The sequence below is a fragment of the Myotis daubentonii genome, chromosome X (genome assembly GCF_963259705.1).
Source record: "Myotis daubentonii chromosome X, mMyoDau2.1, whole genome shotgun sequence".
Classification (NCBI taxonomy): Eukaryota; Metazoa; Chordata; class Mammalia; order Chiroptera; family Vespertilionidae; genus Myotis; species Myotis daubentonii.
The window spans coordinates 9,625,847-9,652,490 of record NC_081861.1 but is presented as its reverse complement, the minus strand read 5'-3'; the positions used below and the strand labels follow the sequence as shown (position 1 = coordinate 9,652,490).

Sequence of the window (26,644 nt, the reverse complement as noted above, 5' to 3'; positions counted from 1 at the left end):
GGATCAGTGCATTAGCACCTGCCAACCCGGGAACCCGATGGGAAGGCCGATTGTGGGTGTGGCCAGTGGCGGATGGGTGCATTAGCACCTACCAACCCGGGATCCCCATGGGAAGGCCGTTTGTGGGTGTGGCCAGTGGCGGATCAGTGGATTAGCACCTGCCAACCCGGGATCCCCATGGGAGGGCCGTTTGTGGGTGTGGCCAGATGCGGATCAGTGCATTAGCACCTGCCAACCCGGGATCTCCGCGGGAGGGCCGTTTGTGGGCATGGCCATTGGCGGATCAGTGCATGAGCACCTGCCAACCCGTGATCCCCATGGGAGGGCCGTTTGTGGGTTCGGCCAGTGGCGGATCAGTGCATTAGCACCTGCCAACCCGGGATCCCCACGGGAAGGCCGTTTGTGGGTGTGGCCAGTGGAGGATCACTGCATTAGCACCTGCCAACCCGGGATCCCCATGGGAGGGCCGTTTGTGGGTTTGGCCAGTGGCGGATCAGTGCATTAGCACCTGCCAACACAGGATCCCCGCAGGAGGGCCGTTTGTGGGTGCAGCCGGTGTCTGATCGGTGCATTAGCACCTGCCAGCCACGGATCCCCGCAGGAGGGCCGTTTGTGGGTGTGGCCAGTGGCTGATCAGTGCATTAGCACCTGCCAACCCGGGATCCCCAGGGGAAAGCCGTTTGTGGGTGTGGCCAGTGGCGGATCAGTGCATTAGCACCTGCCAACCCGGGATCCCCAGGGGAAGGCCGTTTGTGGGTGTGGCCAGTGGCGGATCAGTGCATTAGCACCTGCCAACCCGGGATTCCCAGGGGAAGGCCGTTTGTGGGTGTGGCCAGTGGCGGATCAGTGCATTAGCTCCTGCCAACCCGGGATCCCCAGGGGAAGGCCGTTTGTGGGTGTGGCCGGTGGCGGATCAGTGCATTAGCACCTGCCAACCCGGGATCCCCAGGGGAAATCCGTTTGTGGGTGTGGCCGGTGGCGGATCAGTGCTTTAGCACCTGCCAAACCGGGATCTCCGCGGGAGGGCCGTTTGTGCGCATGGCCATTGGCGGATCAGTGCATGAGCACCTGCCAACCCGTGATCCCCATGGGAGGGCAGTTTGTGGGTTCGGCCAGTGGCGGATCAGTGCATTAGCACCTGCCAACCCGGGATCCCCAGGGGAAGGCCGTTTGTGGGTGTGGCCGGTGGCGGATCAGTGCATTAGCACCTGCCAACCCGGGATCCCCACGGGAAGGCCGTTTGTGGGCGTGGCCAGTGGTGGATCAGTGCATTAGCACCTGCCAACCCGGGATCCGCAGGGGAAGGCCGTTTGTGGGTGTGGCCAGTGGAGGATCACTGCATTAGCACCTGCCAACCCGGGATCCCCATGGGAGGGCCGTTTGTGGGTTTGGCCAGTGGCGGATCAGTGCATTAGCACCTGCCAACCCGGGATCCCCATGGGAAGGCCGTTTGTGGGTGTGGCCAGTGCCGGATCAGTGCATTAGCACCTGCCACCCCGGGATCCCCAGGGGAGGGCCGTTTGTGGGTGTGGCCGGTGGCGGATCAGTGCATTAGCACCTGCCACCCCGGGATCCCCAGGGGAAGGCCGTTTGTGGGCGCAGCCGGAGTCTGATCGGTGCATTAGCACCTGCCAGCCACGGATCCCCGCAGGAGGGCCATTTGTGGGTATAGCCAGTGGCCTATCAGTGCATTAGCACCTGCCAAACAGGGATCCCCAGCGGAAGGCCGTTTGTGGGTGTGGCCAGTGGCAGATCAGTGCATTAGCACTTGCCAACCCGGGATCCCCATGGGAGGGCCGTTTTTGGGTGTGGCCAGTGGCGGATGGGTGCATTCGCACCCGCCAACCTGGGATCCCAGTGGGAGGGCCGTTTGTGGGCGCGGCCAGTGGCTGGTTGGTACATTAGCACCTGCCAACCCAGGATCTCCCCGGGATGGCTGTTTGTGGGCGTGGCCATTGGCGGATGGTGCATTAGCACCTGCCAACCCAGGATCCCCGCAGGAGGGCTGTTTGTGGGCGTGGCCATTGGCGTATGGGTGCATTAGCACCTGCCAACCCGGAATCCCCGCAGGAAGGCCGTTTGTGGGTGCAGCCGGTGTCTGATCGGTGCATTAGCACCTGCCAGGCACGGATCCCCGCGGGAGGGCCGTTTGTGGGTGTAGCCAGTGGCTGATTGGTGCATTATCACCCGCTAACCCTGGATCCCGGCTGGAGGGCCGTTTGTGGGCGTGGCCATTGGTGGATCTGTGAATTAGCACCCGCCAACCCGGGATCCCCACGGGTGGACCATTTGTGGGCGTGGCCATTGGCGGATGGGTGCATTAGCACCTGCCAGCCACGGATCCCCAGGGGAGGGCCGTTTGTGGGCGTGGCCATTGGTGGATCTGTGAATTAGCAACCGCCAACACGGGATCCCCAGGGGAAGGCCATTTGTGGGCGTGGCCAGTGGCGATTAGTGCATTATCACCTGCCAACCCGGAATCCCCGCAGGAAGGCCGTTTGTGGGTGCAGCCTGATCGGTGCATTAGCACCTGCCTGGCACGGATCCGCGCGGGAGGGCCGTTTGTGGGCGTGGCCATTGGTGGATCAGTGCATTAGCACCTGCCAACCCGGGATCCCCAGGGGAAGGCCGTTTGTGGGTGTGGCCAGTGGCGGATCAGTGCATTAGCACCTGCCAAGCCCGGATCCCCAGGGGAAGCCCGTTTGTGGGTCTGGCCAGTGGTGATCAATGCATTAGCACCCGCCAACCTAGGATCCCCAGGGGAAGGCCGTTTGTGGGTGTGGCCAGTGGCGGATCAGTGCATTAGCACCTGCCAACCTAGGATCCCCAGGGGAAGGCCGTTTTTGGGTGTGGCCAGTGGCTGATGGGTGCATTAGCACCTGCCAACCCGGGATCCCCAGGGGAGGGCCGTTTGTGGGTGTGGCCAGTGGCTGATGGGTGCATTAGCACCTGCCACCCCGGGATCCCCAGGGGAAGGCCGTTTGTGGGTGTGGCCAGTGGCTGATGGGTGCATTAGCACCTGCCAACCCGGGATCCCCAGGGGAGGGCCGTTTGTGGGCGCAGCCAGTGGCTGATCAGTACATTAGCACCTGCCAGGCAGGCATCCCTGCGAGAGGGCTGTTTTTGGGCGTGTCCGGTGGCAGATAGCTGTGGTCCTGCCGGCCAGCCCTGGGTCGGGTCCCATACGGGCTGCCTGCCGCCCGGGTCACAGATAGCAGGCCCGGATGGCAGGGGGGCAGGCGGGATGGCGCTGTCCAGCCCTGCCTGTAGTATGCAAATTAGCGGCCATCTTGGTTGGCAGTTAATTCGCATATCATCCTGATTAGCCAATGGGAAGCGTGTTGGAGGTATGGTTAATTACCATGTTTGTCTGTTATTAGATAGGATTTCTTTACATGGATCCAAGTTCTAACCATGGTAAATTATGTCGGTTTCCACATTATGCTCTGCTGTTTCACTCCTTGTATCTGCTGGTTGTTATGCATGGACTGCTTCCCTCTTCTCCGCTTGGTTAACAACTTATCCCTGGCAGTTCAGCCTGGGTGCCACTTGCCTCCTTTAAGTAGCCTGCCCTGACCTGTAGGCTAGGTTAAATAGTGTCCTCTGTGCTACCCTAGCTCCTTGAGCATATCTATTACAGTGCTTATATGTTGTTGTGGAGTTGTTTCCCTGTCTCTCTTCCTGGATGTCACTACTGTATCCTGTCTATCATTGTACACTTAGGCTACTCTGTAGTGCTTCCCATATAGTATATACTCAATAAATACATATTGTATGAATGAACGTATGTCCTCTACAATAGGAAATTAGTGTTATATGCCCATTACCCATGGAAAGCCACGCCAGAGGGTGCAAACTTTCTGGAAAGGGCCAGATGGAAAATATTTTTAGTTCTGTGGGCCATGTGGTCTCTGTTGCAGTTATTCAGCTCTGCCATTGTAGCACAAAAGCAGCTGCAATACATAAATGAATGGACGTGGTCAGATTTGGCCCAAAGCAGCCCAGGCAGGCTATAGTTTGCTGACCCTTGATCTATACCAAGACACAGGAACAAAAGGAACTGGTTTCAGTATCTTAATTCCAAGACTGAAAAGGTGTAGGGGCCGATCTAGCCAAGCTGGAATATCTTACTACTTATGTGACTATGACCATAACAGTCTTCCTCTGGCCCTTCAGCTACCTGTGGCTTTCAGGGACACCTGTTAGTCCTTTGTGGCCTTTATTTATGCTTGTTTTATTTTGTTTTTCATCTATTCCTGGCCTGGTCTTGCCATTCTATCCTGAATTTCTTTCGCTCACTCTTCTTGGATACTGCAGCCATTTCTGACTAGAGACAAAGAGAATATTCAACCTTGGCATCAGCTCCTACTAAAATGCATTTCCAATCTTTTTTTTTTTTAAATATATTTTATTGATTTTTTACAGAGAGGAAGGGAGAGAGATAGAGAGTTAGAAACATTGATGAGCCAGAAACATCGATCAGCTGCCTCCTGCACATCTCCTACTGGGGATATGCCTGCAACCCAGGTACATGCCCCTGACCGGAATCGAACCCGGGACCCTTCAGTCCGCAGGCCGACGCTCTATCCACTGAGCCAAACCGGTTTCGGCCATTTCCAATCTTAATGACATAATTTTATTTTTCAAGAGTCTATTCCCTTATCTTAAATTCTGTGTAAGTTTGTACCATCCAAATACAGTGGAACCTCGGTTCTCGAACTTAATTTGTTCCAGAAGGCTGTTCGAGAAGTGATTTGTTCAAAAACTGAATCATTTTCACCCATTAGAAATAGAATTAATCTGTTCTAGACCCCCAAATGATTCCTTGTTGTAACCTTTCTTATATACGGTACATGTCTAACTTACCGTTTAATCTACAAATAAACACTTCTTTTCTTAAGTTTATCGAACCACCCCTACTAGCCTTAAAGGAATCACTTTTAGCATTTGGTCCAGGGATGTCTTTCAGGTCAGCATGCAGCATCTTTTCTTGTTCACATATCACTGCCTCCCAAGGGCTGTCCCTGGCTAACTGCTTTTCCTTTATCCAAATCAACAACAGTTTTTCTACCTCTCCCATTGCCTGTGATCAGTTTCTTTCACATCCTTAGCAACATTGACACTCTTGGGGGCCTCTTTATGTTTTAAAATTTTGCTAATCATTGATTTCTCCAGCAACAAAAGCATTTTTTCCTTTGTTGCCTGAGAGAGGTGCTTTTGGTCATGCTGAGTTATAAGCTTGAAAGGATTGTCAGTGGAAGTTTGGTTTGACAAGGGAGACCTTTTCTCTGAACAACTTGGTCAAGAACCGAATGTTGGAAATGGGAGAGGTTCGAGAAACGAGGTTTGACTGTAGATATTAAACTTCATGAGAATTCAGGGACCTTATCTTTTTAGTTAGTGTTGGCATGGCATATCTTTTCCATTCTTTTATGTTTAGCCTTTCTGTGTATTAATATTTACAGTGTGTCTTATTAGGAACATATAGTTTTGATAATCCAGCCTGATAATCTTTTTAATTGGAGTATTTAGTCCAGTTACCTTTGTTGTAATGATTGATATATGTGGGTTATTGCTCCATCTTTTTGCTTTCTATTTGACTCACTTTGTTTTGTTCTTCTCTGTTCTTGCCTTCTTTTGGATTCATTAACTGTATTTTATTGTTCCACTTTGATCCTCCATTAATTAGTTAGAACCTTCTTTTACTTTCCTTTTAGTGCTTATCCTACATATTATGATATATATTCTTGACTTGTTAGTCTAATAAAAATGGATATATTTTTTTTTTACTATTTCTCTGCTAATACTAGAATCTAAGAACACTTTAATTTCATTTACACCCTCCCACCTTTTGGATTATTGCTGTCATGCATTTTATTTATTTATTTATTTATTTATTTATTTATTTATTTATTTTTTATTGCTTAAAGTATTACAAAGAGTATTACATATGTATCCATTTTATCCCCCGCCCTTGACAGTCCCCTAGCCTCCCCTATCCCCCAGTGTCTTATGTCCATTGGTTATGCTTATATGCATGCATACAAGTCCTTTGGTTGATCTCTTACCCACCCCCCTCCTGCTGTCATGCATTTTAATTCTATGGATATTTTACACACCACATGACATTATTATTACTGTTTTGTACAATTAGTATTCATTTACATCTACACACATATTTTACTCTTTACAGTGTTCTTTATTCTTTCCTTCATAGCTGGGATTTTCTTTCTTCCTGAAGAACTCTATTTAGTATTTCTGTGCTGATAATGAATTCTCTCAACTTTTTGCATATGTACGTATCTGTATTTTGCCTTCAATTCTGAAGGTTGTATTCATTCTCTTTAGGCTTTGATTGTTTCTGTTGAAAAGTCAGCTCTTTTTTCTTTTTTTAAAATTAAATTTATTTGGGTGACATTGGTTAATGCAATTATGTAGATTTTAAGAGTACATTTTTATGATACATCATCTGTATATTGCATTGTGTGTCCACCACCCAAAGTCAAGTTTCCTTTCATCACCATATTTTTTACCCTCTTTACCCTTTACTACCCCTCACCTCCCTTCCCTCTGGTAGCCACCATACTATTGTCGGTTTCTATGAGTTCTTTGTTTGTTTCTCTTGTTTGTTCATTTGTTGCTTTCAGTTTTATATCCCACATGAATGAAATAATATGGTTCTTGAATTTTTTCTGACTTATTTTGCTTAGCATGATATTCTCAAGACCCAGCTATGTTGTTGCAAATGTCAGTATTTCATTTTTTCTTATGGCTGAGTAGTATTCTATTGTATATATGTACTATATTTTTATCCAATCATCTATTGAGGGACACTTTGGTTGTTTTCATGTCTTGGCCACCATGAATAATGCTATAATGAACATGGGGATGTATATATCTTTGCAAATAAATGTTTTCAATTTTTTTGTGTAGATACTCAGGAGAGGGATTACTGGGGCATATAGTAACTCTAGTCTTAATTTTTTGAGGAACATCCATACTGTTTACTTTTTTAAGAAGTATGTTTTTATTTATTTCAGAGAGAGGAAGAGAGAGGGAGAGATGGAAATATCAATGATGAGAGAGAATCGATTGGCTGCCTCCTGCACGCCCCCTACTGGGGGTTGAGCCTGCAACCTGGGCATGTGCCCTGACCAGGAATTGAACTGTGACCTCCTGGTTCATAGCTCCATGTCAACCACTGAGCCACACTGGCTGGGCCATGCTGTTTTCCATAGTGGCTGTACCAGTATACATTCCCACCAGCAGTGAATATGGGTTCCTTTTTCTCAACATCCTCTCCTACATTTGTTATTACTTACTACATTTGTTATGGCTATTATCTTGTTGATAATAGCCATTTTAACAGGTGTGAGGTGGTACAATGGAGAAAAAAAAGCCTCTTCAATAAATGGTTCTGGGAAGCCTGGCCTGTGTTTTTAAGTGGTTAGATAGAGTGTGGGCCCCATGCACCAAAGGATTGCAGGTTCGATACCCAGTCCCCCTGGGGGTGCATGTGGGAGGCAACCCATCAGTGTGTCTCTCCCACATTGATGTTTCTTTCTCTCTCTCTCTCTCTCTCTCTCTCCCCACTTCCACTTGCTCTAAGAATCAATGGGGAAAATATCCTCAGGAGGGAGGTTTAACAAAAAATAAAAATTAAAAAAATGAATGGTGTTGGGATCAAAGACCTAAATATAAGATCTGAAATAATAAACTACACAGAAAGAAAACATAGGTTCTAAACTTACGGACTTTGGTCTTAGAAAAGATTTTATGAATTTGACCCCAAAGGCAAAGAAAGTAAAAACAAAACAAACAAACAAAAAATGAATGGGACTATCAAACTCAAAAGCTTCTGCACAACAAAAGAAACCACCAATAAGACAAAAAGGCAACCAACTGAATAGGAGATGATATTTGCAAACAATTGCTCCGACAAGGTGTTAATATCCAAAAACTGGAAAGAACTCATCCAACTTAACAGCAAAATAATTATCCAATTAAAAAATTGGCAGAGGACCTGAACAGATACTTCTCACAAGAAGACATACAAATGGCCAACAGATATATGAAGAGGTGCTTGACTCACTAGCTATTAGGGAAATGCAAATCAAAACTACAATGAAAAGTCAATTCTTTTTCTTGTCGCTCCTTCGAAGGTCAAGTGTCTTTCTGTCTCTGCTTTTGATTTTCCATATTGTGTACTCTGTGCCTGCCAGACACTGTATGGTCACTGGGGTAAAAACATAACTAAAACATGTTCCCTGCTCTTAGGACCTTACATTCTAGTAGAGGAGGAAATTATGTCAACCAAGAGAACACAACATGACATAAACTCTAGCAAAGATGTGTATTTGTATTATTAAAAAACGTATGACAAGGGAGAATGATCAATTCTTTATAGGATGAGCATTTAAAGGCTCATCAAAGGGAATTTAAAGGCTATGAGAGAGTTTACCAGGTAGACAAAGGCATGAAAGGGGACCACATTTCAAGCTCAGTAGCCACATGTGCATAATGGCTGCTGTATTGCACTGTGTAGGTCTGTAGCTTACTCAAAAATCTCCTCTTAGATTTTACCCATGTCCCTGCAACGTCTGGCAATGCCACACCCATCTTTCCCCCTGAAACTTTTGAACCATTTCATTGTTCTGGTTTTGACTACTCTGTCTTCCTTCCTGGCTCCTCTTATTGTACTCCATCCGAAATGTGGGTACCTCCCTTGATTTAGGCCTGGACCTCTGGGCTGTCTCTCCACACGATTCCTTGCTTTTATTTGCATCCTCTCATCCCAGATCAACTCATCTGAAAACACACTCATCTTCCTTCCTTCCTTCCATCCTGATCCTTGCTAAACTTAAATCTGCCTCCCGTTTCACCATGTCAACTTTAAAACTTCAGAGTCATCCTTGACACTGTCCTGTCTTCTATCACCCATGGCCCATAAGCTACCAAATCTTGTGGATTCTTCCCTCTTAATGAATCTCAAATCTCTTTCTTCCATCTCTGCCATACAGTTAATCCAATACATTATCATCCCTTCATGTCCAGGCGATCTGAAATATTTTCCTTTGTCCGGTTCATCCTGCAGGTCATGGGTTGGCATTTGAGGTCCCGCACATTTTTACTTTAACCTTCTTTCTCAGCCTTACTATCTGCCATTCCATATCAAGTTTTCTCTTTAAATCAGTTGGCCAACTTGTCTCCCAAACATATCACCCACATGCATTTGAAATCTTAAGAAATTCTATCTACACACACACACACACACACACACACACGCACACGCACACAAACACAAACACAAACACATGCGTGTGCACATACACAGCAGTCAGGAAATATGAATGCTCATCTGCCTTTTCTATGAAGATTTTTTTTTAATCTAAGTGACTCCTTTCCTTTGAGCTTCTCTAGCATTAATTTACTGCATTATTTTATAATGCAGTGAATTAATGATATGCTTGCTCAACCAGACTGTTAGCATTTTAAACATTTGAATTTTCAGCACTGTGAAAATTGTCTTCTTTTGTGTGTCTCACACATAGATGTGAATCAGATGATTTTAAGTTGATCATGCAAAAAGTCCTTCCTTGATGTAAATATTAGCTTTAGTATTTTTTGTTTTGAAATGTATATGGTGAGGTTAGATGTCTTTTATTTGAAACATTCCATCATTCGAGGGGAGAATATCAGTTTTCTAAAATGGAATCTTTAACCTGATAATGTAATACAATGCAATTCTATAATTGCAGAGGGAGATATTATTGGAGAGAGACAGAAGTAAACATTTTTGTGGGTTTTTCCTTAGGTTGACACCGTCAGAATTGTTCACATCCATTCTGTCATCATCTTGCGACGTTCTGATAAGAGGAAGGACCGAGTGGAAATTTCACCAGAGCAGCTATCTGCGGCCTCAACAGAGGCAGAGATATCCTTATTGGTTGATGAGAAGTTGTTGTTTTTTTAAAAATATATTTTATTGATTTTTTACAGAGAGGAAGGGAGAGGGATAGCGTTAGAAACATCGATGAGATAGAAACATCGATCAGCTGCCTCCTGCACACCCCCTACTGGGAATGTGCCTGCAACCCAGGTACATGCCCTTGACCAGAATTGAACCTGGGACCCTTCAGTCCGCAGGCCAATGCTCTATCCACTGAGCCAAACTGGTCAGGGCTTGATGAGAAGTTTTTATGTGCTCTGGGGCTTCTAAGCCAGGTCCCTCTGTTTGCTACCTTAGCCTGCTTTAGGAGGAGGTTTCACAGGTTTTCTTCCTGGTGACTCCCAGTTTTCATATTTGCCCCTTAGATCCAATTGCTTGGTTAATCAAAATTAAAAAATATTTTTATTGATTTCAGAGAGGAAGGGAGAGGGAGAGAGAGAGAGAGAGAGAGAGAGAGAGAGAGAGAGAGAGAGAGAGAAACATCAATGATGAGAGAGAATCATTGATTGGCTGCCTCCTACATGCCCCACACTGGGGATGGAGCCTGCAACCGGGCATGTGCCCTGACCAGGAATCAAACCTCCTTGTTCATAGGTCGAGGCTCAACCACTGAGCCACACTGGCTGGGTGGTTAATCAGAATTTTTGTCCACTTCTCCTTTTGTATGGCTTTTATTGAAGAATTTGAAATTTCTAACATTCCTTCTCTTAAATGCCCAAAGATCCCAAGGTCAAATCCTATGGCAATGAACTCTATGAGGAGTCCCTTCGTCCTCCTCCCCCCACCACTCTTCAGTCCCTTATGCCCCGCTTCCCCAGTTTTCCTAGTATCATTTAATTTCTAGGCTTTTTACCATCTTGGTCTATGTTGTTTGGAAACATTCTCTTTTGAGGCTGCCTCTCAAAGGAAAAAATGCAATGCTCGCCCTGGCTGGTTTGGCTCAGTAGCTAGAATGTCAGCTTGTGGACTAAAGGGTCGCAGGTTCGATTCCAGCCAAGGGCACATGCCCTGTTGCAGGCTCGATCCATGATTCTCTCTCATCATTAATATTTCTATCTCTCTCTCCCTCTCCCTTCCTCTCTGAACTCAATAAAAATATTATTTAAAAAAAAACAAAAAATAAAAAGAAAAGGAATGTTGAGAACTGAATGCAATATTCCATGTAAAATACGACCAAAGAATGGTCAAATGGGACATTTGCTTCCTATGACCTGGACTCCATACCTCATCTAGTCTCCTCACGAAGAGACTGTGCTGATCAGTGGTCTGTGGAATACTCCAGAGGGACCCTCTGGATATGCAAGAGTTTTTCCCTCTACTGCTCTCTTCCCAGTCCTCCACCCTGCCAACTCTAGCTGCTGGACGGTCCGATCCATCTCCTAAGCCCAGGGAGCCGGCTGAGCTGCACCTCAGTTCCCCTTCCTGCTCTGTGGCCTGGACATTCTCTCAAGGGCTCACCTTGTTTGTTTCCCATTTGTTGGCCTTCCTGTTTCATATAATCCAGCTTGTTTGCTTGTCTCAGGCAGGAGATAAGTCCAGTCCCTGTTCTTCCATTTGAGTCAGAAGCAGAAAGCCCATTCATTGGTATTCAAGCAAACAAAGACAAACTCACCCCAAATAAAATTCCCAGAAAAGATGTGTGTTGATTGTGATTATGGATTGTAACTTCAAACTAAAAGGAGTCCATTCTCAAAGTGGGAGAGGAGTGGCTGGACACATTGTTGCATGTTAATGTACTGACCTGACTGTGAGTGTCTATCAAGTATTTACTCCGTGCCAAGGCAAGATGCTCCTTGCTTGGATTACCTCATTTACTCTTCACTGTGTGAGCTGGACTCCCCCATCTGCAGCTGAAGACATGAGCTTAGAGCAGTTAAGTAATTTTTCTTGGCGACTGAAAAAAGAAAAGATAACTTAAAAAGTATTCTTTCTTAGACTCAGTCGTATAAAAAAGTGTTATCGTCTTTTAATGTAATTTGCAGGGAAGTGAGCCAGCATTTTACACTTTAGCAGCAATAGTCTTTTTTTTCAAATATATTTTATTGATTTTTTACAGAGAGGAAGGGAGAGGGATAGAGAGTTAGAAACATCGGTGAGAGAGAAACATCGATCAGCTGCCTCCTGCACACCCCCCACTGGGGATGTGCCCACAACCAAGGTACATGCCCTTGACCGGAATCGAACCTGGGATCCTTCAGTCCGCAGGCCTATGCTCTATGCACTGAGCCAACCAAACCAGCCAAGGGCTCTGAGTTGGGTTCTTATCTCAAGTTAGAGCCTCAGAATTATAGGCAAATTTTATTTCCAGAACGAAGGAGGAAAAGATTCCTTTGGGGGCTATTTCTAGACAAATGGGGAGACTGAACTAGGTTCATTTGATCTCTGCACATGTGACAGGCACCTCACACAGACATCAGAGGGAGAGGGCTGTCCCGAACCTCGAGTCTTGTCTTCTCAAAGAAATGAATTTAAATGAGAAAACTGCAGATGATTGCATTGTGAGAAAGCTAATTTATTGAAGCAATTAAAGCAAGCGAACTTATTAAAGAAGCAAGGCAAGCAAATCCCGTTCATTTCAACCAGCTGGGAGCACAGATGGGCTTTTCCGGCTAACCCGGAAAAGTGAGTACCTGGCAAGTGTTCTAGGTGTTATATGCCCTCCTGTCTATAGGTTTCAGAGATTCTCTTGTTGAATATCTTGGTTTAGATTGATTCTCAAGGTCCCTTTTAACTTTGTTGTGGCCTTCCCAGAATTCATGAGAAGCACGGGGCAATTTTATCTTCCAAGCCCTGAGACTCCTGGCTTCTCTGCTTAGGGAGTGAAACTGCCCTTTCTTTCCTTTCCCCTTCCCCCTCCTCTCCTGCATTCCTTCCTTAGGGAGGCTTTTAACCATTTGCTCTCAAGTGTCCTTGGCCTGGGAAGATAATTGCTTGTTATTTGCAGGCCAGCTTCAAATTGCCCACAAGCTTTGACCTTGTTTGAACTTTCCTGTCTCAGTTTCCCTATTCCTTCTGCCCTGCAATTTTCCTAGCTTCTCACTATCCTGTAACAAAACCACCCTGGTTGCTATTGTTGACATGGGTAGCCTGCCAGAGAGAAAGCAAATGAATTTTTTAAATCTTGTATTTTTCAAAAAATGGGAGTAGGATGGAGAGAGAGAGAGAGAGAGAGAGAGAGAGAGAGAGAGAGAGAGAGAGAGAGAGAGAGAGAGAGAGAGAGAGAGAGAGAGGATAGAGAGGATAGAACAGTACACTGGGGCCTTGACTGACGAGTGTCCCGACTAACGAGCTTTTTGAGATACCAGCTGTCTCTCAGCCGATTTTTTGCATTGAGTTGACAGAGTAATTTGTGTTAACGAGCTCAGTCTGGGAAGGAAACTCGAAAGTCAAGGCCTCACTGTACTCCAGTTAATAATGTAAGCGACTTCCAAAGATTTAGAAAAGTTTCTCCAGACAGCACAGTGATAAGTATTTCAGTGATCAAATATTAGCTAAGGAGAATGTAACTATATACAATAATGGGAACTGAGTGGATTTCAGAGAGAGAGAGAGAGAGAGAGAGAGAGAGAGAGAGAGAGAGAGACTCCTTTGTTTTTAAATGGGAAGTCTGGAAAATTCTGTGTATCAACCTTACTTCATTCTTTATTGGCATTAAATTGTAAACGGGTTGTTTTCAACCTCAGGATGCTTTCTGAGCCCTTGTCAGCATCACTGCTTTTTATTCCACAAGTTGAAAATACCTTGACAGACACACAGGTTGGCTGAACTAACAGGTCGTCCCATGAGAGTGGTGGGCTGGTATCACTCCCATCCTCATATAACTGTTTGGCCTTCACATGTTGGTAAGTATGGGGTTGCAGTATTTATTGTTCTTAGACATGAATATGATTTTCCTTTTCCATTATGTGAGCTATGGTTGCTTTCAAGCAGAATTTAACTATCCTTAAACAGGTGTCCTAATTTTTATTGTGCTATGTTTTAAAAGTAATGATTTACATCATATTGAGTATTTTTAATAGAGATAAAATTTCAGCACTCCATTTTGAATGAGCAACACTGTAGTCAGGCAACCAAGTCAAAGTGCCAGGTAGACAATTGCATATATGATTCTGGAGTTTGGGGTAGAAGTCTGGGACTAGAGTTTATTGGGTGTGAGTTGGGAGTGGTTAGTGTAGAGATGAGGTATGAAGCCGTGGAACAGGATGAAATCCCCCAGGGAGTGAGTATAGCCCTTGGTATGCCACTATGTCAGGAGTGGGAAGATGGGAAGGATCCAACAAGATCAGAGACTGGAAAAGATCAGCCATGAAGGTAAGAGGACAGAGGGGAAGAGTGGGAGTGGGAGGCCAAGTGAAGACAGTTTTAAGGAGGGAACAATCGGGTAAATTGAGGGCCAAGAATAGATCATTGATGATCTTGATAAAAGCACTTTGGGTGGGATGGTATGGACAGTAATCCTTTTTAGACTCAGATAGCCGTTCTTCAACAATGCTTCAGGAATGCTTATGAAATATCTTTGATGTGCTAGACTTTGTGCTAAAAAATCTTGCAATTTTAAAAATACAAAGCCCTGTGAATGTAGGGATGATGTTTATTCTTATTTAACAGACTAGGGGCTCAGTGCACAAATTTGTGCAGCTTGAAAGAAACTGTGGGCCGTGAGGCTGTGGTGGGCACAGGGGCGGGTCTTGGCCCATCTTCCGCACCCCTGCCCGGTCCCTCCCACCATGGTCCCTGGTCTCCTGTCTGCTGCAGCCCACTCCCATCACTGTGGCTGCCATGCACTGAGGGCACTGGCCCTCCTCACTCGCATTTGACCCAGTGATCCCACTTCTAGGAATATATCCCAAGAAACTAGAAACAACAATCAGAAAGGATGTATGCACTCCTATGTTCATAGCAGCAAAATTTACAAGAGTTAAGATTTGGAAACAGCCTATGTGCCCATGAGCAGATGGTACATCTACACAATGGAATACTACGCTGTGGTAAAAAAGAAGGTACTCTTGCCATTTGCAACAGCATGGATGGAACTGGAGAGCATTATGCTAAGTGAAATAAACCAGTCAGAGAAAGATAAATACCACATGATCTCACTCATTTGTGGAATATAGAGAACAACATAGACTGATGAACAGGGACAGATCCAAAGACAGAGAAACAGCGATCAGACTATCAATCCCCAGAGGGAAATAGGGGAGGTTGGGGGTAAGGGTAAGAGATCAACTAAAGGACTTGTATGCATGCATATAAGCCAAACCAATGAACATGGACAACAGGGGGATGAGAGCATGAGTGTGTGGTGGGGAAGTTGTGGGTTAATGGGAGGATGAGGACACATTTGTAATACCTTAACCAATAAAGAAATTAAAGATAAAAAGAAGATAATGCAAAAAAAAAAGAATTTCCTCTGTAATAGGTCTGTGCTTCTGTTTTTTAGTATCAAGTCTAATATATTCACTTCCCCAGAAGCTATCCATCAAAAAGTTTATTCTAGGAAATCTTTTTAAAAAATATATTTTTATTGATTTCAGAGAGGAAGGTAGAGGGAGAGAGACAGAAACATCAATGATGAGAGAGAATCATTGACCGGCTGCCTCCTGCATGCCCCCCACTGGGGGTCGAGCCTACAACCATGGCATGTGCCCTGACTGGGCATCAAAATGTGACCTCCTGGTTCATAGGTCAATAGTCAACCACTGAGTCATGGTGGCTGGACTCTAGGAAATCTTTTTGTTTCTTTCCAGTGCCCTCCTTTCTCTTTGGGTCCCCTAGAAGCAATTATCAAGTTTGGGGGGCTAATTTAAGTTTTCCATTTTTCTTTTTCTATGCTACGTTTCATAGGAGGGCTAGTCTTGGAGTAGGCAGCCTAGAGTTATTAATACGTTTTCTAATTTAATTGCAGACATCCCATAGTATTTTTCTGACCTAGTGAAATATTAATACTTTGACAACCATATTGTACTGAGGATATATTCCTTTTAAGCCTATAGAATCTGAATCTTGGGAGGATTGTATACCACTTTTAAATCTTTTTTTTAAAACATATATTTTATTGATTTTTTACAGAGAGAATGGGAGAGGGATAGAGAGTTAGAAACATTGATGAGAGAGAAACATCAATCAGCTGCCTTCTGCACACTCCCCACTGGGGATGTGCCCACAACCAAGGTACATGCCCTTGATCAGAATTGAACCCGGGACCCTTGAGTCCACAGGCTGATGCTCTATCCAATGAGCCAAACCAGTTAGGGCCACTTTTAAATCTTTATGTCTATGAGATACAGTTTACTGACATCAGATTTTGATTTTTATTTACAGATGTTCGCACACAAGCCATGTACCAGATGATGGATCAAGGCTTTGTAGGACTTATTTTTTCCTGTTTCATAGAAGATAAAAACACAAAGGTATTGTGTGTGTGTGCCTGCATATGCGTGAGTGCGTGTGTGTGTGCGTGCGTGTGTGTGTGTGTGTGTGTGTGTGTGTGTACACACACAGAATAGAGAAAAATCTTTTTGCAATTTCAGTAGGGTGGCCAGGGAAGGTTTCAATGAGAAAGGTCATTGAGTCAGGACCTGAAGAAAGTGAGGGAGCAAGTCTTGTGGATTTCTTGGGGGAAGAGCATTCCAGGCAGAGGAAATAGCCAGTGCAAAGAACCTGAGGTGAGTGTGTCATGTTCAAGGGAGTCAGTGTGGCTGCAGCAGAGTGAGGAAGACCGTGACCACATGTCCCCATATGCCTCTGTCAGCCCCAGTTTTACCCCAATATCCCCATCTCCTATGCAGTTGATTTACTTCTTGGAAGTGTCCTGGTTTGGATGATAACTCATTTGGTTATCCTACCATGAGGTCTGAAAGATAACAGGGACCAGGTTTTGTAAGGCCTTGACTTTGATTTGAGAAGCCACGAGAGAAGTGATTTTCAACCTTTTTTTAATCTCATGGCACACTAACTAACTACTAAAATTCTGTGGCACACCAAAAAATATATTTTTTTGCTGATCTGACAAATAAAATAGATATAATTTTGATCATTCATACCAAATAGCTATTGTTGTGTTGGCTATTGTCATTGTTAAAAATATATGTATATTTTTTGTCCTAGCTGGTTTGGCTCAGTGAATAGAGCATCGGCCTGTGGACTGAAGGGTTCTGGGTTCGATTCCGGTCAAGGACACATGCCTGGGTTGCAGGCTCAACCCCCGGTGGGAGGCGAGTGGGAAGTATATATATATTGATTTCAGAGAGGAAGGGAGAGAGAGATAGAAACATCAATGATGAGAGATAATCACTTATCGGCTGCCTCCTGCACGTCTCCTACTGGGGATCGAGCCCGCAACCCAGGCATGTGCCCTGACCAAGAATTGAATCATGTCCTCTTGGTTCATAGGTTAATGCTTAACCACTGAGCCATGCCAGCTGGGCAGCTTTTGTCATTTTTTATTTTAATTCTAAGGGAAAAGAGGTCAGTGCCTAGTCAGATATTGCATGTTTTAAAAATCCTTGCAGCACACCAGAGTGCCGTGGCACACCAGTTGAAAATCACTGCACTAGAGGGTGATTTTATGTTTGAACTAGTGGCCCAGTGCATGAAATTCATGCACATTAAAAGGGAATTAATTAGAGGAAATATTTTAATATTGCTATTCGTCCTTTCTCTATAATAGAAGTGTCTGGCTGGCCCTATCCCGATTGGGAGACACCAAGACTTGGCTGGCCCCATGCCCGTCAAGCCCCGCCGGGCAGGGGACGCAGCCTCACGTCCCAGCACCAGGGCGGGGGGTGCTGCCTCAGGTGCCCCAGCCCAGGTGCCAGGGCAGGGGCGTGGCTTCGGGTCCCACATCAAGCCCCGCCAGGCAGGGGCACAGCCTCAGGTCCCCACCCCAGCCTGGTGCCACACAGCCTCAGGTCCCTGCTGATTTGCATGATGGCATGATGACTATTTGCATATTAGCCTTTTATTACGATGATGGGAAATTTTTGGTTACTGTGTTAATAATAATTTGCATAAGGTTTACATAAGCATTAGGATGGGATTGGTGGGGGGGAGCTATGGAATCCATGGATCCATGAAAGAAGTTAGGAAGATATTACAGTAATCTAGCAAGAAATGATGGAGGTTTGACCATAGTGGTAGAAATGGAGGCAATGTGAAGTGGCCAGATTCTGAATATATTTTGATGGCTAATAATAGTAACAAGTGCTACCATTTATCTTATTGTATGGCACATACTTATTAGGTGTTTTACATAAATATGTTCTAACCCTGATAACAAGCCAATGAGGATCCATTATTATCCATATTTTATGGATGAGTACACTGAAGCTCAGAGATGTTAAGCAATCTGATCAATGGCTAGTCTTGCCACTCTCTGTTTAGAGTGCTTCTGTTTGAATTTTATGTTCATGTTAAGAGATTTTGCTAGGTGTCCCTTCAAACAAAAATTACTTTTAACATTGTTGGTAGGAATTTTGCCAACAATATCAAGTGAGTCCTATCATTAGCTCATCAGTTATATTCTCAGAATCTATGTTAACAATGGATATTCTTCATAAAATCACCTTGAAAAAATATTTTTATTGATTTCAGAGAAGAAGGGAGAGAGAGATAGAAACATTAATGATGAGAGAGAATCATTGATCGGCTGTCTCCTGCACAGCCCCCACTGGATCGAGCCCACAACCCAGGCATATGACCTGACCGGAATCAAACCATGATCTCCTAGTTCATAGGTCAACAATCAAACACTAAGCCATGTTGGCTGGGCCATAAAATCACGTTTCCACAAAGTGAAGTTCAGTATTTTGAACTTTATACTTTATTTGAAATGCTTTTGGTTTTGTCATCATAAATTTATTTGTTGTCATTATAAATGGCTATTGAATAAGTGTGTTGGTTTCCAACAGAGCAGTCTGAATATTCTGGTTCTTAGCTTCTCGGTTCTCATGTTTGTGAGCAATTCTCTACTATCATATGAGCAGATGTTTGATTGTGGCCACTGTGTGTTTTGTTTTGTTTTTTTTTTCAAATGAGAACTTTTTTTTACTTCAAGAGAAATGATTTTATTTTATTTTATTTTTATATTTTATTGAGTTTTTACAGAGAGGAAAGGAGAGAGATAGAGAGTTAGAAACATCGATGAGAGAGAAACATCGATCAGCTGCCTCCTGCACACTCCCCACTGGGGATGTGCCCGCAACCAAGGTACATGCCCTTGACCGGAATCGAACCCGGGACCCTTCAGTCCGCAGGCCGACACTCTATCCACTGAGCCAAACCGGTTTTGGCAAGAGAAATGATTTTAGATATAATAATGTTACATGCAATAAACATTAATATTTTAAGAAAAACAATCTTAAATATAATACATGCAATAAACAATATCTCACAAAAATGATTTTAAATATAATAATGTTACATACAGTAAACACCAATTACTCGAGAAAAACTACCTTAAATATAATATTACATGCAATAAACATTAATATTTCAAGAAAAAAAGGATTTTAAGTATAATAATATTACCAAAACTGTACTAACATAGTATGATATCAAAAAAGTTGTAGGAGGGGGAAGTATTAATACCAGACACATGTTTAGAAGATAATTTGTATAGGAGACCATCTTTCAACAAATCCTATCATTCCAGCCCGAGGCAGCTCTTCCCTCACCTTTTTTTCAGGTACTAGCCATGCTATAAGGTTATTAAAGGTGAAATTTGAATCTTTGAAGAGACAAGGCTGCACAAACTGGACTGACTTGGGATTGCTCTCTTGGGGTTCACACGGTGCTCTTTAAGACTGAATAACCCCATCATGGAAAATAATCTTGCAGGAAATGAATGCTCACTCCGTCATTTATCCTGTGAAAATACTAATCACAGGGCAGGAAGGAAGGAAATATCCTCTCTTCTCTTTGGGGCGTATGGGGAGAAGAAAGAAAGGAAGCATGGGGTATAATTTCGGCCTGGACTCTGAAGCACAAAGTTGCAGGGTTTGTAATCATGGGAAACAAACTGGTCCTGGCCACGTGGACTAGAGCCAGAAGCAACTCAAGGAGCCAAGCTGGCCGATGCAATTATCATTCTCTGAGTGCTTTCCAAAGCCCTTCGGTTATTGTTAAGCATTGGAGAGAAATTTGCCTCAATTACACTGGGGGGAAGTGGGGAGGGTCTAAGTCCACAGTTAAGACAGAAGAGCAGCAGTCAGTCCCTCTCTTGGGCCTGAGTCACTGGTCGAGGCAGGCAGACGCAGTAGAAGGGTCATGCCTTGAGGGTCACCTGCAGCAGAGCCAATACTATTGCCACTGGGAGAGGAGGCCAGCATGGCAGAACCTAAAGACTTAGTCCTGAGCAAAAAAAAAAAAAAAAAAAAAAAAGCCTTTCAAGGAGGATTAATTTTCAGCAATGAAACAATAGAGGATCATGTCATAGACAAGCTATTAAAACTTCCTTGGTAACTCCAAGGTCAGCAGGTTCAAAGACCAACTTGGGCTTAGTTTCAATGTTTGAGTTTCTTTACAAAGTATCTTTCAATTGGGGTTTTAGAGCCTTTACTTTGGAATCAGAAAATGATGGAAGAAAGTGCAGTCTTTCATTTGTTATAAAAACATCTCCCATCACTTAGTTCTCTCCTCTCCCTCTCAGCAACTAAGCCCTCTGGGGTGTTTCCCTTTAATGTCTCACCTTCGTCCTCTTCCACTCGTTTTACTAAAGAGGGATCCTTGGCCCCAGTGTGACAACACACAGCCTTGTGTGGAATGGTAACTTTATTTCTCCAACTTTGAAACTTATCAAGTAAAGTGATTGAGAAACCCATTCAAAGCCATAGAAAGAAAGGTGGCTGAAGTTAAAACAAATTTCAGCTGTTGGTCTCCATTGATCTCTGGGGTAAATAGAAAAAAAAACTAACAAGGTTACTGGCCTCCTTCTGATTACCAGTCATTATTACTGTGCTGTTTTCACACCTCGGTGTACCTTCTTAGTTGGGACCATCCAGTAAAACAATCAAAATGGGCATTCTTTTTTTTTAGATGGAAAGGCAACCATTTAGATTCTAAACTTGTAAAGTTGTGGCTTTGAGTTGCAAGAACTCACTTGGACAGCCACCATAAGCATAAATAATGAGCACCCGAAAAACCAAACTTTGGTGTTATAAAATATGGATTTCAATTTTGCTCAGTAAAGAAAATGGGCATCTCTAAATCAAGAAAGACAGGCTATCTCTTTCAGGAGATAACAGTCGAGTTAAATGTAAGCATAACTAATGAAATAAGCAAAAAGACTCATTCCTATTGTGACCATGTTTTAAACTGCACTTTTAGTCCTAGCAGCGATAAGAAGGTTGAAATAATGAAGCAATTTTCTGGGGGTGTGGTGGGGGGAGAATGCCCAGCCAGCATGGCTCAGTTGTTGAGCATCAACCTATGAACCAGAGGGTCAGGGTTCAAAAAAAAAAAAGTTGTAGGAAATATTAAAAATCTGCAAATAACAGGATTACTTCTATTATATTCTAAAATATTACTTTCCCCCTCTGGCTCTATTTTTGTTCATCAGTTTATGTTGTTCATTATATTCCACAAATGAGTGAGACCATGTGATATTTATCTTTCTCCGACTGACTTATTTCACTTAGCATGATGCTCTCCAGGTCCATCCATGTGATTGTGGCCACTGTGTGTTGAGTTAGTTACATGATACTTACAGAAGCTGATTTATGGCATATTCCATCTCTGTGATCTCTTTTAACCTTCCACTTTCAGAGTGCTCTTTGAACTTGAGGTTAGAGTCCACAACATTGCTATACCTTTTTCAAAATTAATCCTTCTCGCTGAAACCGGTTTGGCTCAGTGGATAGAGTGTCAGCCTGCGGACTGAGAGGTCCCGGGTTCGATTCTGGTCAAGGGCATGTACCTGGGTTGCGGGCACATCCCTGGTGGGGGATGTGCAGGAGGCAGCTGATCGATGTTTCTCTCTCGTCGATGTTTCTAACTCTCTCTATCTCTCTCCCTTCCTCTCTGTGAAAAATCAATAAAATATATTAAAAAAAAATAAAAAAAAATTAATCCTTCTCCCTGTGACCTATCTTTCTTTTTTATTTATTTATTTTTTTGTAGACTGGCCGGGTACTCTACACTTGCTTTCAATCCATTCAGGCCCAAAAGAGCTCAGAGTAAGTATGGCAGAGATGTACGTATGTATTGATGGGCTAATTTCTAGTCCAGGACATTGATTGTTTTGTTTCTTTTTAAATATATTTCTTTATTGATTTCAGAGAGGAAGGAAGAGGGAGAGAGAGAAACATCAATGATGAGAGAGAATCATTGATTGGCTGCCTCCTGCATGCCCCCTACTGGGGATCGAGCCCGCAACCCAGGTATGTGCCCTTGGCTGGAATCGAACCCGGGACCCTTCGGTCCGCAGGCTGACGCTCTATCCACTGAGCCAAACTGGCTAGGGCGATTGTTTTGTTTATTTTTGTTGTTAATCCTCACCTGAGGATATTTTTTCCATTGATTTTTTTTGACTTTTTGGGAGTGGAAGGGATGGGGAGAGACACAGAGAGAGAAACCTCGATGTGAGAGAGGCACATTGATTGGTTGCCTCCTGCATGCCTCCTGATCAGGGCCGGGGATTGAGCCTGTAACCGAGGTACACTCCATTGACCAGAATCGAACCTGGGACCCTTCAGTCCATGGGCTCACACTCTATCCAGCAAGCCAAAAACGGTTAGGGCTGTTTTGTTTCATTTTATTTCTCTCACCGGTAAGACTAAGAATTCTATAGTCTACTTATTTCCACTAACATCTCTGTGAGGAGTTAGAATCTCTTTAGCATCTTGGGTATTGGGGACCTAGAAAGCTAGGGTCATATAAGCAGTCTTTTAATTGCAATTACACCCTCACAGTCCTGTCATTTCTTTTAAAAAATATATATATTTTTTATTGAATTCAGAGAGGAAGGGAGAGGGAGAGAGAGAGAGAGAAACATCAATGATGAGATCGGCTGCCTCCTGCATACCCCTTACTGGGGATCGAGCCCATAACCTGGGCACATGCCCCGACTGGGAATCAAACCAGTGACGTCCTGGTTCAGAGGTCTCCACTCAACCCTGTGCCACGCCGGCTGGGCCTGTCCGGCATTTCTTGTATCTCTTCTGAGTTGCACTGTTACTTTTCCCTTTTCTGGTGAATTGTAAATCAAAGACCAAGTATGTGGAGTACTATAGATTTGTATAGACCAGGGGTGGGCAAACTTTTTGACTGGAGGGCCACAATGGGTTCTTAAACTGGACCGGAGGGCCGGAACAAAAGCATGGATGGAGTGTTTGTGTGAACTAATATAAATTCAAAGTAAACATCATTACATAAAAGGGTACGGTCTTTTTTTTTTTTTAGTTTTATTCATTTCAAACGGGCCGGATCCAGCCCGCGGGCCGTAGTTTGCCCATGGCTGGTATAGACTATTGTCTTTGCTGTGCCATAAACTTAACTGTAGAATTACGGTATCTCATTCCAATGTTTGCATTGGTTAGCTTCCTCATTTAAATTCAATTAAACCTAAATTAGAAAAAATCTTAATTTAATATCTGCTATATGCCAAGCATCAGGGTAGGCACTGAGGATGCAAAGATGAAAGTCAGGCTGATTATCTAACTGGGAAACAGAAGCAAAGAATGTTTTAAATTTTTTCTTATAATAATTGTTAAGTTATTATTAAAGCATTGTAGCATTGTTTGAAATAGCAACAAATTGGAAGAAACATATGTCTGTCAGTGGAAAAAAACGGATAAAGAAAAGGTAATGTGTGTATATGTATGAATATATACCATTTCCAGCAACATGGATGGACCTGGAGAACATTATGTTAAATGAAATAAGCCAGACACAGAAAGGCAAATCTTACATGCTCTCACTTACATGTGGAATCTAAAATAGTCAAACTCATAGAAGCAGGGAGTAGAATGGTGGTTGTTAGGGGTGGGGTGGTGGAGGAGAAAATGAGGAAGTGTTGGTAAAAGGATACAAAATTTCAGGATGAATTCTAGAGATCTAATGTACAACAGGATAACTACAGTTAAAACTATTATATTACATACTTGAAATTTGCTAATAAAGTAAATCTTAGTGTTCTCATGACAAAAACGATAACTGTGAGGTGATGAATATGTTGATTAGCTTGAGCATGGTAATCATTTCACAGTGTATATATATCAAAATATCAATTTGTAAACCTTAAATATATATATAACTAGAGGCCCAGTGCACGAGATTCGTGCACTAGGGGTGTGTCCCTCAACCAGCCTGTGCCCTGTTGCAGTCCGGGAGCCCTTGGAATGTCCGACTGCCGTGGAGGCACTCACCAGCCATGAGCCTGGCTTCTGGGCTTCTGGCTAATATCTGCTATATGCCAAGCATCAGGGTAGGAACTGAGGATGCAAAGATGAAAGTCAGGCTGATTATCTAACTGGGAAACAGAAGCAAAGAATGTTTTAAATTTTTTCTTATAATAATTGTTAAGTTATTATTAAAGCATTGTAGCATTGTTTGAAATAGCAACAAATTGGAAGAAACATATGTCTGTCAGTGGGAAAAAATGGATTAAAAAAAGGTAATGTGTGTATATGTAGCCAGACACAGAAAGGCAAATCTTACATGCTCTCACATGTGGAATCCCACAGTGGTGGTCCCCCTGTGGGAGTGCACTGACCACCAGGGGGCAGCTCCTGCATTGAGCATCTGCCCCCTGGTGGTCAGTGGCGTCATAGCGACCCATTGTTCTGCTGTTCAGTTGATTTGCATATTACCCTTTTATTATATAAGATTCCTATTTGTCAATTATACCTCAAAAAGCTTGAGACAGACAAACAAAAACTGACTTGAATTGATTGTCTTGCAGGTATGAGAGAATTGAAATCCCAATCCATATTGTACCTCATGTGAGCATTGGAAAAGTGTGCCTTGAATCAGCAGTTGAGCTGCCCAAGATCCTGTGCCAAGAAGAGCAGGATGCATATAGGAGGATCCACAGGTAGAAAGCTTCCTCACTTCTCTTCTCCACTTCTAAGGGCCAGTCCCTATTGTCCTCTTCTCTCCTTTCATCTTAGCAGCTCAACTCTTTCCTTTTACCTCTCTGTGGAGCATGCTTCACAGCAGTCTCTGATTATAAAGTTTCTCACACTGTCTGATAACAATCTCATTAACATTTGTTTATCTCTTGCAGCACTTTGGATCTTCCAAGTGCACAGACACTTTTTGGGTTGTTAAAAAATAATAAACTGTAATATCTTAGCCCTGATGCCAAGCACTGGGTCTTGCCCAATAAATATATACTATGTGAAGGCTTCAATGAGAGACAGTAATTTCAAAATTATCTCTTTGAGCCCTGGCCAGTTGCTCAGTGGTTAGAATATCAGCCTGTGGACCAAAGGGTCACAGGTTTTATTCCCAGTCAAGGGCACATGCCTTGGTTGCAGGATCAGCCCCTGACTCCAGTTGGGGCTTGAGCGGAAGGCAATAAATTGATGTGTCTCTCTCACATCGATGTTTCTCTCTGTCTCTGCCTCTCTTTCTCTCTTGCGCGCTCTCTCTCTCCATTCTCCCTCCCTTCCACTCTGTCTAAAAATCAGTGAATAATATCATCTGGTGAGGATTTAAAAAAAATATCTCTTTGAATTATATTCAAGTTCTGAATAAAGTCATGTCTCAAAAATCATGCAAAATTTAACCATAATGTGAATTTAAATTATACATATTCATCTAGTCCAGATTGCAGAGATCTGGCACGGTGTATCATTTTGGTATAGAGTCCATGACCATTTTGTTTTCCCTCCACTGCTGCATTGTTGCTAACCTAAACTATTTTATCCCTTTAGTCTTACACATCTGGACTCAGTAACCAAGATCCATAATGGTTCAGGTAAGATCTTTTTCTTGTTTATAGGCAGTGATCCATCTCTGGAATACTCAGACTGACAGAAGCAAATTTAGTTGAAGTGACTGAAGTGATTGGTACAAGTTATCCTCACGTTTCCCTTTCCCCAAAAGCTTTGCCAATCATTAATCCTGCTCTCACCTTTTCTATCAAATGCCTTAGACCAGTGGTTCTCAACCTTCCTTATGCCGCGACCCTTTAATACAGTTCCTCATGTTGTGGTGACCCATTTCATTGTTACAAATTGAACATAATTAAAGCATAGTGATTAATCACAAAACAATATGTAATTATATATGTGTTTTTCGATGGTCTTAGGCGACCCCTGTGAAAGGGTCGTTCGACCCCCAAAGGGGTTGCGACCCAGAAGTTGGCAACCCACAGGTTGAGAACCGCTGCCTTATACCCTCAGATAATAGAAGTGCTGCCTAAAGTAAGACTGGAGGAAAGACAGGGACAAGTTTTATGAGAGACTCCCCCTCAGTGGTGTGCTGGTACATGTTTAATAACCAATTTTCAGGGAGGCGGAGGTCCCTGATTTGGTGTGTTTGCCAGTTTCCATGGTATAATAGCTCTTCATGGCTGATTTCAAATAACTAATATGGCTTCAATCAGGTAACAAACTTTTTGAAATGTCAACAGTTGCCTCTCATGAGCTGGTCGAAGTTGGTTCTAGCATACCACTACCAGCCTATGATGGTGGGTGGGAATCAAAAGAGTTGGATAGAAACAGACAGAAAGACAGATGAAAGGGAGGGCAC

The 26,644-nt window shown here is 43.6% G+C and overlaps 1 protein-coding gene across 1 annotated transcript in view; it reads left to right on the top strand.

Moving 5' to 3' along the window:
- BRCC3 (BRCA1/BRCA2-containing complex subunit 3) overlaps positions 1-26,644 on the top strand; it is a 45,575-nt gene that overhangs the window by 12,248 nt on the left and 6,683 nt on the right. Inside the window, exons 4-9 of the mRNA XM_059678849.1 lie at positions 9,815-9,934; positions 13,704-13,791; positions 16,271-16,359; positions 22,067-22,122; positions 24,849-24,980; positions 25,825-25,868. Of these exons, the coding sequence (XP_059534832.1) occupies positions 9,815-9,934; positions 13,704-13,791; positions 16,271-16,359; positions 22,067-22,122; positions 24,849-24,980; positions 25,825-25,868 (529 nt within the window). The remainder of the gene's footprint in view (positions 1-9,814; positions 9,935-13,703; positions 13,792-16,270; positions 16,360-22,066; positions 22,123-24,848; positions 24,981-25,824; positions 25,869-26,644) is intronic.